The 17,494-nt window shown below is 40.6% G+C and overlaps 1 protein-coding gene across 2 annotated transcripts in view; it reads right to left on the bottom strand.

Moving 5' to 3' along the window:
• The window catches only part of LOC108135756 (sodium-coupled monocarboxylate transporter 2), a 36,465-nt gene that overhangs the window by 4,286 nt on the left and 14,685 nt on the right, over positions 1–17,494 (bottom strand). The window contains exons 3-4 of one of the 2 annotated variants that reach the window (XM_017256599.2): positions 5,981–6,216; positions 5,524–5,671 (exon numbers count right to left, since the gene is read on the bottom strand). In XM_017256599.2, coding sequence (XP_017112088.1) covers positions 5,524–5,671; positions 5,981–6,191 — 359 coding nt within the window. In that variant the 5' untranslated portion in view covers positions 6,192–6,216. The remainder of the gene's footprint in view (positions 1–5,523; positions 5,672–5,980; positions 6,217–17,494) is intronic. The other variant, XM_017256600.2, reaches the window with a different exon arrangement.

The raw sequence follows: 17,494 nt of genomic DNA, 5'->3' as shown, positions 1-17,494 counted from the left end.
GGGCATGAGCGATTGGGGACGCAGGTGTTCGGCAAGCGGATTAAATGCATATTTAGACGATGGCAGGGATGCAGTGGATTTCATATTTAATCGCCTTAATGTTCTGGTTATTACAAAACGAAGCCGCAGGCTTCCGCAAAGGAATCACGCCGCAATGGCTATTAATTAATGATGTTGCACTTTTCCCCCATCGGCAAACATCAATTGACATAATGGGCGGCATGGGCGGAAAGGGGCCACGCCCTCGAACGTCCCCAGGCAAGCTTTGCATTAATCGGGCTTAACATATTTACCCGATCGACTTTACATTGTTTGGGGCGGGAAAAGAAAGGGGAAGCGCTTTTAAGCGGTTTACATGACAACATGACAACGCGGCGTATGCTTGATATACACTTTAATTGCAACACAGCTGTGGCTGTGGACTGAAGGAAAACAATCGGAAAAGACCGCTGTGGAAAAAGCCTGGCCAATTGGGCCATGGACAACATGTCGTATGACAGTCGCTCTTATATGTGTTGATTGAATGGGCGTGGCACGGGGTGAGATTTCGGTACGGTACGGTACGGTGCGGTATGGTTCGGTTTACTTGGCTGGTCAAACATTTATTTAGGCATTCGCCCTTTTTGCGTCTCATCTATTTCGTGTTCTTTGGTTTTTCTTGTTTTTCTCCAGGACTGAGCGTGTTTGTGGAAATTGATAAAGAAATATTATTGTAGGATACAATATCCCACAAACACACACATCACACACACACGCGTGCGTGGCATATTGTTGCTTGCGGTCAATTTTAGCCTGATATGTCAATTTAATATGATTTATGGGATTTATTGTTTTCGGTTGCCTTTCCATTCCGTCTTCTACTACTTCTGCTCGACGAGTGTTTTTCTACGTTGTCTGATTGTGGCATTTGTTTCTCATTTAGCCTGTTAACATTGTGTTCATCACAATAAGTGCTCGGCCAGTGCTCGTCCAGGCTTAGGATTTGCTCGTCTATCTGTATGTCTGCCTCTCTGCCTCTCTGTCTATCTGTCTGTCGGTCTGTCGGTCTGACTGTCCTTCATTCCATCTCTCACTACGGCTGTGTGTGAGTAATGACCTAAGGCTGTCACCGCCGTCCAGTTGATTGAACGTTGGCCTGGTCCTGGCTTTTGTTTTAGTTTAATTGATTCAACCAGCCAGTGTGCTTGATCCTCCGCCATTCGCCATTCGCCATCCGCCATCAGCCAGCATAATTTACTTCGCTGAGTTGATTAAAGACGTCCTACGATGCGATTGTCGCTTAATAACTTTAAATGAAATGTAAGTGCCGCAAAGTATGCAATAATTGCTGCAGCCATGCCAGCGGGTAAGCAATTACGAGCAAGGACACTCACAGCTCCCATTTGCACACCCACACCCACATACACACCCACCAACCACGGAGGACAACGTCACTGACCATCGCCACTGAGGGAGAGTGCGAAAACGGGTTGCCAGTGAATGAGCAGGTCAGCAGGCAGGCTCACCCATCCTCCCATTCATTAATTGAACACTGGTCCTAACCTGCAGGGGATTCACTGCCCCAATCCGAGCAAGCCAGCCCCCTGAAATTGAGTTTGGTCTGCAACTCGTACCCATCATTTATCATGGCAAGCCGCTAAGCCAGTTTTTGGCCAGGCGACAGAAGCATAAATTAATGGCAAATTTAATATGACGAGTGGTTTTGTACAATGGCCACATAATCGCCGTTTAGTCAGCCAATCCCAACCCAAATCAGTCTCTTGGGAGGGTCGACTTAATTTTACACTCAAAGGCAATCTAAGCAAAGGTGAAGCCAACAAGAAAGGCGACACATTTGATTGCATTAAATGTCATGCATAAATAAACATAATCAGCCATATGAAGTCGGTCTTCTGAGTGCCGTCACTGCGTTAAAAGCCGCCCACAAAAAAGGTGGGAAATAAGGAATCAAATGTGAATGGTTTCAGTTGATTTTATCGACTTCGAGTTACCCCACAAGGTGAACAGCAATTGTTTAAAAAGAGATATAAATAATTAATTCTGGTTCTAAAAGAAAACAACAATATGTTGTGACCTTAAAATTGAAATTGATTCAGTGTTTTAGTGTTTTGTAGTTTTAATGTAATCTGTAATCGTTTACGTATAACGAAGCTATGAAATATTGGAACAAGCTCTTAATATTTTGTTGAAAGTTAATTAATCTTTTGAGGCTATAAATTTCTATCTTTTATTTACTCATTATTCATTTGCTTGGCCTATAAAATGCCTTGTCTGAAAATAAATTCTTTACTTCGGCAATCTATCAGATTTAAATGTTTAAATATTTTAAACTTTGCTAAATATTATTTATAACTTTAAAGTTAAAAGATACTGGCAGCTTAAAAATATTAATTGTAGTACATTTATTTTTGGAAAGAATATAAAAAGTTCCTTGCAACCTGTTTCGCATATGTCCAATATCCCCGATCATTTTTTTTGTTCCAACTGTGGCATGTGTGCTACTCCCAAACAACTTTGTTGCCTTTGAATTGCAAATCACGGCCTCACTTTGTAGCGCCGAAAACGTCTTTATTTATGCGTATGCATGTCGTCCTAAAACGCCGAACCCTTGGCACCTGCCCCCCAGCAGCCACGGCCAACCTGTTTTTTGCTGGCTTTTTTCATTTGGTTATCATTCACTCAGGAGCACTTTGGCCCCTTGTACTCGTAAATAAACCAGGAGGAAGCCGGAATGCATTTTTTCCATTTGCTAAGTGCCAGCAACTGTTCGCATTGATCTCTCCCTCTTCTCGGTGGCACACAAGCTCGATATCAATTTATTTACATGTAATTGCCACCCCCGCAATCACCGGGTGTATGAATTATCCGGGACGAACAATGCCAGGCCGAACTTTGCTTGACCATTGAACTCGATAGGGGCCAGATAGCAAATCTCTGTGTGAGTTGGCTAACACTCGAGTTGGCAGCGAGTCAAGGGTCATGCCCACTCCCCTACGCCCAATACGCCCAATCCTCCGCCCACTCCTCCGCCCCCCAACTTGAGTGGCAGACATCACTTGCGACAGGCGACTGACAAGTGAGAGAATCCACGACTTTGGGTGGGTGCGTGTGTGCCTGTGTGACTGTGTGACTGTGTGCTTGGGATGTCTTGGGTTTTTTGTTTCGCCAGTTTTTGGAGGGTTGGAGATCCTGGGGCTTGGTGCTTGATGCTTGATGCTTGATGCCTGATGCCAGTGACAGGCAACAACACGCGCTATTTATAAACATTATGGCACAAACGAATTGTCATACAATTTGTCAACAGCCTCAGACCGAGTGGCTTCTTTGTTGTTGCTTTCTTTATGCCTTTGACTTGGTTTTTTTTTTTTGGCTTTATACCCGGTTATCGCAGGATTCAAGAGTATATTGTCTTGTCAGGATTGTACATACCGGGAAGAAAAAAGCCTTGGCAACTTTTTAGTGTCTATATTAGAGTGGTTCGATTTGTATGAACCCGAAAATATATTTTCTTCCTCAATATAGTTTAAAATTTACTGTAGAATCACTTCCTTAAGTTCATTCTACATTAGAAAAATGTGATAGCTCTTTCAAGGATCTCTTATTATTAGCAAGTGTTACACTATTTATAGAATATTTTCATTAGACAAATATATAAATTTTAAATAAAATTGAATTAGATTTTCAAGCAGAAGCTGATGGGTATCTTTTAGCCTGGTAAATGAACTATCTACTCTTTCATGTAATGGCATTGTCGTCGTGTTGCCAACGTCAAGGCTTTTGTCTTTCCTGAAACTTGCTTTATTTGGCCCGGTTGGATGTGTGTTTGGCCAAGTGGCTTTTGCCAATTTGTAGCATATTCACTTATCGGCCTATGTGTGTGCGTGTGCCCTAGACCACATTTCCATTCCCATCTACATTTTGCCGCTGCCAGGCCAGAGGCTCAGCCTATTTTGATGAAGTTGTATGCATAAACATGTCGCGGGGCGCCAGTTGCGATGACAAGCGACAATGAGGCATCCAAATGTTGGGTGCCCAACTTTTTGGGGCAACATTTGGCCATCTTGCGCCTCCTCAACCCTTTTCGGATCTCTTGTTTTCCTCTTTCCTGCTTTCTTTATTTCTTCGCTTGGGGCCAAAGCCAATTGACTAAGATTGATGGAGTAGCTCGACTCGTTGGCTCTTCAATTAGTTTGAGTGTTGCGTCCGAGCCGAGTAAAATGAACATTTATAAAATGGTATTTTTTGAAAACTAACTTTATCAGTCACTGATGTGGTCATTAATTTAACTGTGCTATAAAAGGCACAAAGCTATTTATTGAATTGTAGGTATAAGTGATTTAACAAGTCATTAATTTTATTTGTTTTCTGATATTAACAATAAAATATGAATCTATATGACTATTTCTAATGGTAATTTTTTGTAAACATTTTAAGTCATTAGGGCAAATTATTCAGTTATTGCAAATCCTTGGATTATCGAAATCACAACATGTAGATTTGTGTCCCATCGATTTTGTCATTAATTTCCGTTTGTTTATGCTAATTTACAAATTACCTCCAGTTCTTCAAGCAAACATTTAAATAATTTGTCAATTCTGCACAGCTTTCGCTTTTCTTAGTTCGACATCGTCCAGTTTCTCCTACCGAAAACGCCCCGCAAATGTTGTCAATGTGCGGCACATGCCAATTAAATTTCAATCAAATTATGCTCTGCCCACCATGGCCACACCCCCTTCCTATGCTGTTTGACTTGTCAGTTTTGCAATTAATTGAATTCTGTTGTCGAAACTGCAAAACATTTGATAACAAATTTGTTAACTAATTTCAAACTTAAAAAACAATTAGGCCCACGAGGCGACAACTTGCGACAGATGGAAATGGAAATGGAAACGGAGGAGGAAGAATTGTTCAGAGCAGGAGAAGTCACAGACACACTGACGACAACTCTGCGATAGCATCCCAGAGACCAAGTTCTAAAACTGAGTCCAAGTCCACTTCTACTTCCAATTCCAATTCCAAATCCAGGTCCAAGTCCAAGTTGGTATCCTCGGCGGGGCAAGGACAAATCTATAGATTATTTGCTCTGCCGGTTCGGCTTTTGTTTGGCCATTTGTTAGCGGCTCATTGTTGTTGTCTCTGTTTGTTCGTTTTTTGTGTAAAATGTAATTCAAATTTATTTAGCAACGCAGCATCTTGTGCCAGGAGCAACAGCAACAGCAACAGTAATAGCAACAGCAACAGCAATAGCAATAGCAAAAGCAGAACCTGAGCTCAGTTGAGCCCTTGGCGCTTCTTCGTTTTAGTTTCATTTGGCCTCCTTAATGAAGAATAAAATTGTGTGCGCTTTGGCGATAAGAGAAGCGACACAAAAACCCATGGACCAGTCGCTGCTACGCATTTGTCGAAATTAAAATGGATGTTTAAATAACAATTTTCCTGTTGCCGCGCTCCGTTCCGTGCTAATTAAACGATGTGGCGCTCAGGGGAGTGACTTTGCTCGGACTGCGTGGGAACTGGACTCACCTTAGATCGATGTACTGGTACACGGAGGTGATGCCCAGGTTGAAGTACACGGGCACAAACATGAAGCAAACGATGGGATAGGCGGTCATCATGCCATATATGATCTCCCACATGGCTGATCCGCGGTAATACAATTCACTGGGATAGCCTGAAAAACAAATTTACATTAATTTTTTGATATAGAGGAATAGCATGGCGTCAAATGCGAAAAAAAATCAAACCAAACTATCGTTTTAAATCACTATGCTATTAAATGGATTGCAAATATGTTTAATAAAACACCAAAGAAAACTTATAAAAACCTTAAAAAAATTATAATATTATAAATATAAATGTAACTATTGATTTAAAGTAATTATAAAGTCATAATGCTAGTTAAATTGCATGATTGCACAATGTGTAAAATTTAAGACTGGAAATAGTTCCTATTTGATTAACCAAAATAAGTTTAACTCACCCAGCACGGATCTTACGCCCAAAGTTCCTCGAGCTATGGAAATCATTACCGCCACGATCGAAACTCCGCCAGTGGCAAAAACATAATCGGCCTTGCTGCGTTCCTTCTTTTTGCCAAAAATGCGTGTCCAGAGCGGCCCCAAGACGGTGAGGGCTATAAACAGCACAAACATGAGATAATCCCAGCCCATAGTGCTCAAGTCCTTGGCCATGTTGCTGCTGCTGCTTCTGCTTCTGCTGGAAATGAATGAAGAAAGGCAAGAAATGAAAATCAAAATTCAAGTTGGACACTGGCAAAAAACAAACACAATCTTTTCAACTTTGGGGGGGCTTTTAGGTGAGATGTGAGCTGGATAAAACGTTTTCCAGCACAGTTGAGCATGTGCATGTTAGTCACGCCCGTTGGACATAATGCCAACTGAGCGCTCCGTGGCTCGGCGGCCCCGTTGTCGAGCATGAAACTTGACAACATTGTTGCATATCCGCAGGCGAGTGGGTTGTGGGTGACTGTGGCTTCCTCCACACCCATCATAACACTTGCATTCAGCCACCACTGCACCCAACCGCTCAACAACTCAACCTCTCCAGATAGGGTCAGGTCAAATGAGCGGCAAAAAGCGGGCAAAAAGCCCCACACAGAGATAATGTTTGAAAACATAAACTAAACATTGAAATTATTATTATTTTATAATGAATTCTTTAAGAAAAATTGATATTTTGGATCATATTCAAATGATATTTTGGAAACCTTAATACTTCAAATTATTAAAAATTTAAAAAGACCTTTAATAAAGTCGTTATACTCGTATAATCCGGTTAAAAACAAAGGTTTCTATTTAAAAATTTAAAAAATGTGTATTTTGTGTATGTAAATTTTTAAATTTAACACTTTTAATTTTTTTGTAAAGTGTTGTAAACTTAAGATTTGTTTTTCACAGTGCACCTAAGTAAAATATGGTTCGTTACTTGAATCTATGAACTTCGCCCCACTTGCTGACATCTGTATGCACGTCTCTCTGTAAGGACATTCCACTGTACTTCAGTTTCTGTGAGTGCGAGTGTGGAAAATGAGAAAAGGGGAGGAGAGTGCAGCTTAAGTGCGACTTTGGCGGCGACTTTGTGTTTTTATAGCTGAGCCAAGCTGTTGAGCTGCCCTGTGATTCGGGGGCCAGGCGGCCAAAAGAAATGGCATAACGCAGCTTAGGGTTTTCTCCTTCACCTGAAGCTGTCGTAAAGCAGACTTCTTGTGTTTTATGTATGTTCAAAATCGGTGTTAAAACTTGAAAGGGGTCATCAGGGCTAGAGAAAGTTGCAAAAGACAAGGGGGGAGAATAAATGAAACTAATGTTTCATTAGTTTTTGTGTTCGCTGTGTTAAAATTGCAGAGAAACTGAACTTTTTGAGAATTTTATCAAAGTTGTGTTTATGTCTTACCAAAATAGAAAGCTTTGTACGAAAAGCGCAAGTCATAAATTCCCTTTCTATTATCAATATTATTAAAATTAATTGACAGCTTGATGGACAGTATTGAAATGTAGTTTGTCTATGTTAAATATCAGATTTCTCGAGAAACTGTGGGAAAGTCAAAGATTTAACCCAATAGATTTGCAAGTCACAGATACTTTTACACCGCCCTCAAAATTGCCACACGATTCACATGATTAAAAATAATTGATCATTTGTGCAAAGATGCCTATTGCCTCTGGCAGTTTGACATTGCGCATACGCCGCATAGGAAAGGGTCATTAACTGGTCAACTGTTTCTGAGTGGACTTGCCAAGTCATTGGGTCGTTCGTTTTCGGCTGGTCAACTAATTGACAACATTTAGCATGCAGTTTCGCCCTCCTGCGAACCTCGTCATTTGCCATCGCTTTGGCTTTTATCTGACATGCTGTCTGGCTTTTGTTTTGCCTGGCACTGTCAAAACTATTAGTCATGTTGTTTTTACTCGAGCTTAGCTTTGTTTAAAGCACAGCTGCCGTGTCACTTGCCTGACAGCCGCAGCAGCAGGATCCTGGCTAGATCCAGCTCCCTCATCTTTGTCCTTTCGCTTTTTTGGTCAAGTGATAAGTCTGTAGGGACAAAAGACAGGAGCCAGGACTCAAAGCGGACAGTTCCAAGAGTCTGTGGCATTGTGCGTGCTACCTATGTGTGTGCAAAACGTTATTTTCTGCTTGCTGAGCTTAAGCAAATTATCCGTGATCCACACGAGAGTGCCACCTGCCCTCAACTTAAGCGTTTAGAAGTGCATAAGGATTATCTTTTAAGCATGAGAAGTTCTTGAAAACACGTTGAATATTGTAAGTCCTTCTAATTGCAAAGTACACATTTAATTTTGTTCATAGTCAGTGTTGCAAAAAAATATATATGTATACATAATATATTTATTAAAACTGAAAAATTTTTTTATATGTGCATAATTGTAGTTTTTGTATGCATAAAATTGCTACTTTTTAATTACTTTGGCCTAATTTTTTTCGCACAATTTGTTTATTGACTGTTTATTTTGAAAAACAAGTTAGACTCCGATCACTTAATAAAATATCAATATACATAATACATTTTTAAAGTAATTTCTTAAATTGAATAAAACGCTTTTTCTAGATTTAGTTGGTTTTGCCCTAAGTGTAATCTGCACCTTTTGTTTGATATGCGAGCAAAATGAATGTGGCCACAAAATGTCCAATAGACAGCGACGACAATTTGCGAACATTTGCATCAAATATGTATGTAAAATCCCTCCCGAAAAAAGGACGAGAGAAGGTAATAGTGAAGCGGAAGGGTGCGGCTGGGAGACTAAGCTACACGTATGCATAAGTTAGTAGGGCGTGGCCGCCGCCCCTTCCGGATCAAGCTGGCACTTGAAACTTTCGCCCGGCACACACAATAAAAGTGGCAGCCAAGATGGGCCCAGGATTTCGGTGGCAGGATGCTGTCGCCATATTCTGCCACTTGCAGTTAATATTCATGCAGTTTTTTGAAAAATTATACAAAAGTTGGCGACATGTGTGTGGGCGGTCGAGTGTGTGTGTGTGTGTGTGCGTGTCTGTGTATGCTTAAAGGAGTCTTCGATGCCAAGCATCATAAATTATAAAGCAGCTTGAAGGAGCGACAAAAGCAACAACGAACCGTTGACATGTCCCGAGTCCTGCGCCTCGAGTCCTGCGTCCTGAGTCCTGAGTCCTGAGTCCTGGCAGAAAGAAGCACGTGTGTTGGTGTTGCCTGTCACTGACAGCCACAATGGAAAGTTATTAAAAATAAAAAGCCGAAAAAGCTGGCAAAACTGAAGCCCGCGTAAGCGCTCGACTTAACTTCTCCCTTCGTCGAGGCGGGTCGAAATTTATGACACTCATGAAATATTCAGCATATTTCTCCCGTTGGCCAGGGCCGAAAAACTGCCACGATAATGCGCCAAGATCGTCAGACAATGAAATGCATATCAAAAACACATTTGCCGGAGATAATGGAAAAGTGAAAAAAAAAATGCAAAAATTGCAAGCGCCACTCGGAATGGCAAATAAAATAAAAGCCCAAGCTGAACTTAATTTGCCGTTTAATGGCCTGCAGTGCCCCGCCAGCTGACAAATTGAAAATGTAATTTAGCCAAAGTGCAGCCTCGACATTGGCCAACGGCCAACAAATGGGGGGGGTGGCTGTTTTTTTCCGCCCTTCGCTGACGCAGAACGTATGAAAAACTTTCACTTTTTCGCTACCATGCCATGACCTGGCATTAAGGAGTGGCCGCCTTACTGAGGCTGATCAACGTGTTTGATGGGCATCAGTAGCAGCAGCTGTGGCAGGATTGGCTCGGATAATTATGGTAATACGGGCGAAATTACACTACATAGTTGCACATATGCACTAGGTACTCAATTTATGCCCCACTTCAGATGAGTTTATGCGTGCGGTGGCGGTGCCACAAAGTTGCATGCGTTTAATGGCAATGCTCGAAAGTTTCTTCAGTTCTTCGGTGCATTTGCTAATTAATGCACTTGCAAAGTCAGCTGGAGGGTGTGCCAATCAAACTTTTATTTGACAAATTTCCCGGGCTGGGAATGCAACTTTCGCGGCAATACAAAGTGCAAAATGTTGTCCCCATTTCGGGAATCTGCCACCGTTTTATGGCCATATTTTCTTGTCAATTATATATTTTAAGCCAAACTGGTCGACTGTCATTCATGTTCATAACTTGTCTTCTCTCTGTTACACTCGGAAACCAAATAAACCAAATTAGACACTTAAAACTTCAACATTTTTATAGATTTACATTGTTTTCTATTTATGTTTTAAAAATAGATTTCCAACGAATAACAATATTATACCATTATCGATTTCAACCTTAAATCCTATTTGATAGTATTTTGACAAGTGCATTTTGAGAGAATTGCAGTTAAGTCAAGTGACTGCAACTTACTTTTTGTTCTTCGTCCTGCGCTTTATTTTTTGTTTTACGTTGGTTTGGCGCTGGCAAACTTTGGTCGGTTCATCTTCTTCATTTTTGCTGCTCGGCTGCTAAAAGTTGTTAAATACAAAAGTTTGCCACTTAATACCAGTTCGAGTAATGAAATACGAGTCAAGCTGTAAGCAGCGATCCGAGTTCCCCGTAACAATCCTTCCAGCAAATTGAAGTTGAAGCATGCGGTTGGCAAACTTCTTCCTGCCATTTGCCGACATGCAACTGTTCCCGACTGTTTTTCGTCCAATCGTTTACCCAGCCACCCAACAATCCACTCGACCAACCCCCCCGGGGTACAAAAAACCAACTCGATTGCATTTGGCAATTGTTTGTTTAGCTTTAACCGCTCGACGCTTTACACATGTTCTCGTCCCAACGGACCGGCGACCCAAGAATTTTGTGCAAAACTTTAGTTTGATTTCTTTTCGACCACGTTCGCCTTGGCCGGGCTTAATGAGAAAAGTCATTTGGGGGCGTGGCTGCCGCGCCCATGTGCGGTTGCCTCCCATCCTCACCCCTACCCCTTTCATACCGCTTTCTGCAGCTTTGGCCAGGTCAAAGTCATTTATCAAACGATGCCCGAAAAATAAATACTCGACTTAAGTTGCCTCTTATTTATCGTTCGCTGACTGTTGTTGCCAACAGAAAATAATGTCAATTTCTCAACTAGCCCTGGATGGGGTTAAACTTTCAATTGCGATCATTTATAACGAGTGGTGCTTGGCCGGCGAAGGAATCAAATTCACCTCCTTACACTCGCCCTTCGAAAACATAATTTTCCGCGGACATTTTTGTAATTTATTTTCAGCATGACTTTGGCAAAATTCTGCAGCCTTAGCAAAAGGGAAAAAAATAAAAATCAAGTAAAGAAAAAATATAAGTTCGTCGTACTTTGTTAAATTCGAGAAGTTTCAACAAAAGTGACAATTGCAACTTGTTGTTGCCTGTCATTGTGGCCCTGTCGCATTTCAGACATGGAGTAAAGCAAAAACTTTCCGCGTTACAAGTTGTCCTGTCAAACAATTAGGCAGGCTCTTTTCAAAAACACAGAGGGAAAAAAGGTTGAATAATGTCCATAAATTTTTTTTTAATCTTTAAAATATACGCACGAAATCGTTTTGACAATTTCAATTATTATTCAATTATTCTATTTCACAGATGTATAATAAAGATAAGCAATAGGAAGACAATAACTTAATAAAAAAGTCAATATAAGACTTTAGAGTTTTTAAATTGTATTCTATCTGAATATGGAAAAAAGCTTTAATCAACAGTTTAGATATTTCCTAAACTGTTAAAAAATTTTTTTTTTTAACGGACCCCAATCTTTAATATCTGTTCTATTTTTTTATTTGTTTATATTTTTTAAATATTTAAATGACTGTCAATTGTTGAGAAAAGTATTGAATACGGCATTTATATCTTCTATAAAAAACACTCCATTAATTAAACAATTTTTCTTCAAGATATTTATATAAATTTGTTTAGTATTATATGTTTAAAACGTTGTTAAAACTAGTTTTTGTATTTTTTTAAAGTTCTTATCATTTAAATGACTGTCAATTGATGAGGAAAGTCTGAAATATATAAAATTAATACCTCTCACATAAAAACTGTCAAATTAATTAGCCATCTAGAGTGTTATTTTTCTTCGTGCATTATCTTTCGGAGCCTTGACCGCAGCTTAAGCAATTTGCTGGTCCCTGAAAAGTATGCTACAAAAAGAAGCGCGAGAAGGAAAGGGAGCGCATTAAAGCGGCAGTCGGGCGGTCATCAGGCACTTGCCAGTCGCCACATGCTGTTAATTTGATCAACATCAGCCCGGGGCTGAAAATGCGACTTCATCCCGGCAATTTAGTGGTCAACCCCCAGCGGCTGGGCATCTAGGACAGCCGGCTAATGCTCGGGTTTTGCGTTGCAACTTGCGAGCGTGCACAACTAATTTCCCGTTGTCGCCACTTTCATGTCCAGCAGCCAGGGCACTCGACACCATCAAGCGGCAGTGGCAGGAAAAGCTGGTTTTCCTTCCCCCTTTTATTTTTTTTGCACTCTTCTTCGCTTTCCCTACGCCATTGGTGTGTGCCCTAACAAAGTTTTCATTACGCGTGCTGTGCGAAGTTCTCCCGCTGCCACCTCGATTCCCCTTGCCTCGTTGGCAACTTTCTCTGTGGCTCCGATTTCACCTGCTGTTGCTGTGGGGGAAAACAATGGGCTGCGGTTTCTTTTCATTTTGGTTTCTCAGTTATACTTTCTGTGCTCGCATTTTACAAATAATTGGGTTAGTTAGTCTCCGGGTGCAATGTCTGTTAGCCCTTTTTTGCACTCTCCAACACCTCCGACTCCTGGCCATTAGCTCATTGTGATGGCCACTGACCACCTGTGGCTATAAAAAGTACCTTACAGGAAAGGCTTTTTACTGAAAATGTGGTAAATCATACCATATATTTGCAAAAGCAAAAGAACCATTTATACTGGCACTCTCTAAAAGTTTGCTTTTTTTTATAGCAAATAAATAATTTTTGGAAAAATAATATTACGCAGAATATTTTACACATTTGCAATCAACTGCAAAATATAAATTGATTTTAAATTGGCAATTCTCTTAATTGCAATAGAAACAATTTCACTTAATTTCATGTTTGAATAACAGTACACAAATTGATATTTTATCTCATTTTTATGGCAAGCGTTTTTTATAATGCAAGTTCATTAGTTTTAATTAGTTTTCTCTTTTGACCGTTTATGAAAACATTTTTTCTACTTTCCTGTTGACACAATGCAACAAATTTTTAATTTCCCCAAAGGCCTTTGCTCGAAGGGTGGGACCAGAAAACATGTTTTTAGGTGTCCCCCAGCTGCGACCTGCCAATGTTAATGACCGACAGAGGGAATCCTTTCGGGCACATAAATTTGCATTCAAGTGGCTTCTGTCAGAATCTAAACAAACAACAATTTGTCTTGTATTTCGTCCGGTCCCTGAACGAAACAAAACGAAACGAAATGAAAACAAAAAGCCACTAATCATCGTTTAAAAAGCTGCCACTTGACATCCAGCCAGCACCTGTCCAGCTAATTGAACTAATGAAATACTCTTGCCCCGTCCAGTTACCAGTTGTTAGTTCCCAGGACCTCTGACTTCTTCATGTCTCGTCCTGCGAGATTGTGGAAATTAAAAGGCTTGCTTGGGCTCTTTGTTTGCACAAAGGCTTTTGATAATAAATTAGACTGGCTACATTTTTGTCACCATGGAAATGCCGCAAATGGATATTTATGGCTGCACCGCCTCCCAGTCGCTATCTCCATCTGGGAAACTATTTCCACCTTGTGCGAGGGCGGGGGAACGAGTGAGCCCCTTTATTGGCCACGTGCTGGTGATTTTGTCAAGTGACCGGCTCTTTATGTCCGGTCGGGGACATAATGTTGCTGTCCAGTCTGGTTAATTAAGTATTTATGCAATGAGTGTGCATATGGCAATACATATTTTAATTATTTATTGATGTTTGTACGAACAAGCTTTAATATGTCCTTCAATTGCCGACTGATTGTGTGTTGACTTTCGAAGCTTATTGCTTAATTCAGGAATGTCTTAAAACCACTTTAGTGTGTAGTAAATAAACTTAATATCTTTGTTTTGCTTCTTTCAGTTAAATATATGAAAAACCAAGCCAAAAACAAATAATGTAGCCTATAAATTCAGATGTATTTATTGGCTAATTAACATTATTTGCATAAGTATCGTTTTAAGTTTTTAATTTCTGAATGCAGGCCAGAATTGCCAGCACGAAAACAAATTTCTTTCGAGATTTATGGGCAATTTCAAGGCAAAATTAAAGCAAGCTTAGAGCAAGCCTGAATATAATGTTTGTGCAATTAAAAGGAGAAAACTAAAATATGCCCTGGCCTGTGCCTGTTGCCCTTTTGGATTTTCAATTAACTCGGATAAACCTGGCCTGTAGCAGCTCGATCTTTGACGGCCAATGTTAGTTATTAAAACTTAAATTCACTTAGATGCAGCTCAAAAAATTATCCGTGGTTCATCCGGCTGGCACTGGCAGTTGGGCGGGTAGAGAAAGAAAAGCCAGGTTGCAGGATGTGCAAGGACCCCACTTTAGTGGACCATGTTGCCGGCGGGATGGTGGGTGGCCCTGATAGCTGCACAAATTGTTTAGCTGGCAGCGTCAACTTTATACTGGCAACAATGTAATTTATTTAATTCACCCCGCCTCAGCACCCCAACAGCTCTTAATTTTTCCACACTGCAAAGCAATTTCAACTGGCAACAGTTGCTAAGTCACACCCCCTTCTGCGAAATTCCTGCGTAGCCGCGTTTGTGTTGATTTCATTTGAATTTATGCTAAATTGTCAGTTTCACAGTGCGTGTTATCCTGGCGGATTGGCTGTTGTCCTTGCTGCTTTTGTTGGCGAGAAGTAAACTTGCTTCGCATCGCTTTGCTGGGAATTATAATTTCAAATGATTGTGCGTACAATCAGTTGTAATTAGCATATTTAATTATATCGCGCATAAATATTCATGAGTCGCAAATTGCAGCCAACTGAGGGCCAACACTTTGACAAGCTGAAAGCACGATTAGGGGAACGACCAATGGGCAAAGTTGGCAGTGCCGCATTGATTGATCTATGGATCCCGTGATTGATTGATTTCCAGAGTTGCAATGACCAAACACTAGCCATTCAAAGTAAACAAAAATAAAACATACAAGGGCAAACAATTGAGCAAACACTATCAATATGCAATTAACGTCATGTAAACGATATTTACAGATAAATAAGACTCGTTCGTCTCCTCTGCCCGCCCTGTCTGTCCACATTTTACCGAACTAATTGACAGGAAAATATTCCAATGGGTCGGCCAGATGTGGGGGGCAATTAGTTATTGTCTGCACTTCAATGTAAATGCCACTTTTCGTATCGGGTGACACTTTAAATCGATAATGCATTATTACCTAGACAGCCATTACTCATACGCCATGTCTGACAAGCGGACAACGATTATCCTTTGTGTGTTGTGTGTTCGGGGTGGGTTCAGGCGGCTCCATTCATAATTAAGGGCAATTAGTTGGCCCAGTTGCAACAGTTTGCGCCACTCACATACCACATGCTGCAATTGGCCATTTGGTAAATTGTTTTGGACAGCCAGTTAGCCAGTTGGCCATTGCCGAACTGTTCACAAAAATCGAAATTAATTTGCCAGGCGTCCTTCCCGAAAAAGCAGGCTACGCAAAATTAGCCAGCAGCGGCGGAAATGAACTTGTTCCCCGGCTCTCGGACACGAGTTCATTTACATTTGGCCAAACCGAGCTCCGCATAATCGTTGGATTATGCTGTTGCATCAACGGGACAACAGCTCCTCCAGCAGCAGCAACAATAACACTCACTTAATAACTTGGCCCAAAGTGTAACAGCAATTACATGACCAACCGAAGGGACGACAAAAGAGAGTCGCTGGCGAACCGAAGCGAAACGGGAGCGGAACAATGGCGAAAAACACAAAGTAAACTCGCCCGGCAGCAGCTTGTCCGGCAACAATGTCGCAAAAATGTTACTCGTCTTGATTGACAGCAACAGCTAAAAACAACTACAGCAACTTCAACATTTTGCCATCTTGTCATTGTGTGAGATACACTACGAAAAAGCGATTTAATAACTATCACAAAGATATAATTATATAGACAACATTTCAGAAGAAATTCAAAATTTGGAACTAGGTTGAGAAATAAAGGAAGAGAATTTTATTAGAATTTTAATATAAAAAGCTAAGTTTTTTCTGTATATTATGCTCAAACAATTGAACTGTTACCTTCTTCTTCAACTTCATCTAAGAATATTCTAAATAGTTTATCTGAATAGTAAATATAACAAAATAAATTGTTACCATCTTCTTCATTCACATATTTAATTAATTTAATTTTTTCAACTTCATCTGAGAATATAATACCATTTTAAATAGCTAATCTCACCTATTTGGTTAGATTGCAAACTCTTCTAAATTGTATATATATTGGCACATATTTAAATAATTTTTTTTCAGATTATTTGAAATTAAAATGTGACGCAGTTTTAGCTCATACACAATTTAGCTATGAAACCTTTTTTTCTTACTGCACATGATCTTAAGAGGTTTCCCTTAAGTCGCCTCCTGTGGCCGCCACATCATTTATTAGGCAACTCGTGCTGCTACTCTGCGTGGGTGCTCGAAACGCTGTCCTTTGTCATAACTAAGGCAGCTTACTTAGCCTGCTTACACTCCTGCAGGGTCCTTGAGTCGGCAACTGGCCGCATACGTAACGAACTCAAATGAAGTTGCCCGAAAGTGAATCAATTTGCATAGAGTTAATGCTTTTGCCACTGCCAGTCTACTTGTTGAGAACTCATTAGGAACATTGTCTGGAAACTTCAGAGTGTTGTTGGCAAGGCCAGCGGCCCAGATTGAGTCGAAACTTCCGCAAAACGGAGAAACACTTGCACTTAACCGAAGGTCTCTAGCCCGATTTAACATATGTGGCTTACTCAGCAAACGCCACCATCGCAGGGTAATCACATTCCATAGCGCTCAACATCGAGCTGTGATTCTTCGATCGCAGTCAAAACGCAACTGAGAATAACAGCTGCCTAGGCATACTATTCGACTATTCGGTTTAAAAATAAATTTTAAAAATAATATTTCACTCTGGAAGACCCGAAAAAAAAAAGTCGTATAAAACCCTTAATGGGTCAACGACAAAACCACTGACAGCTGTTTAAACGATTCCCAGTAATGTGGTTTTCATATTGTTTTACTCACGTGAAGATAAAAAAAAAGTGTCGGAAGGGCGAGGAAAATTCCGAATATTTCTAAAAAAACTGAATCAAAACTGAATGACCGACCTTGCCAAAGATCGCACAAGGAATGCATGCAGCTTCTGGCCCTGTGCCCTTATTTATAATACGACAGAGATCTGAATTTACGCGTAAATGCCTAAGCAAATAGCAGGCTGCCGACTGTTTCGCCAGGTGTTTTTTTCCGCAGAACGCGCCTTGCTGTACTGGTAGATCGGGCT

The sequence above is a fragment of the Drosophila elegans genome, unplaced genomic scaffold, assembly GCF_018152505.1.
Source record: "Drosophila elegans isolate 14027-0461.03 unplaced genomic scaffold, ASM1815250v1 contig_476, whole genome shotgun sequence".
NCBI classification, from domain to species: domain Eukaryota; kingdom Metazoa; phylum Arthropoda; class Insecta; order Diptera; family Drosophilidae; genus Drosophila; species Drosophila elegans.
The sequence above is the reverse complement of the archived record's forward strand: the minus strand, read 5'-3'. Positions and strand labels throughout refer to the sequence as shown.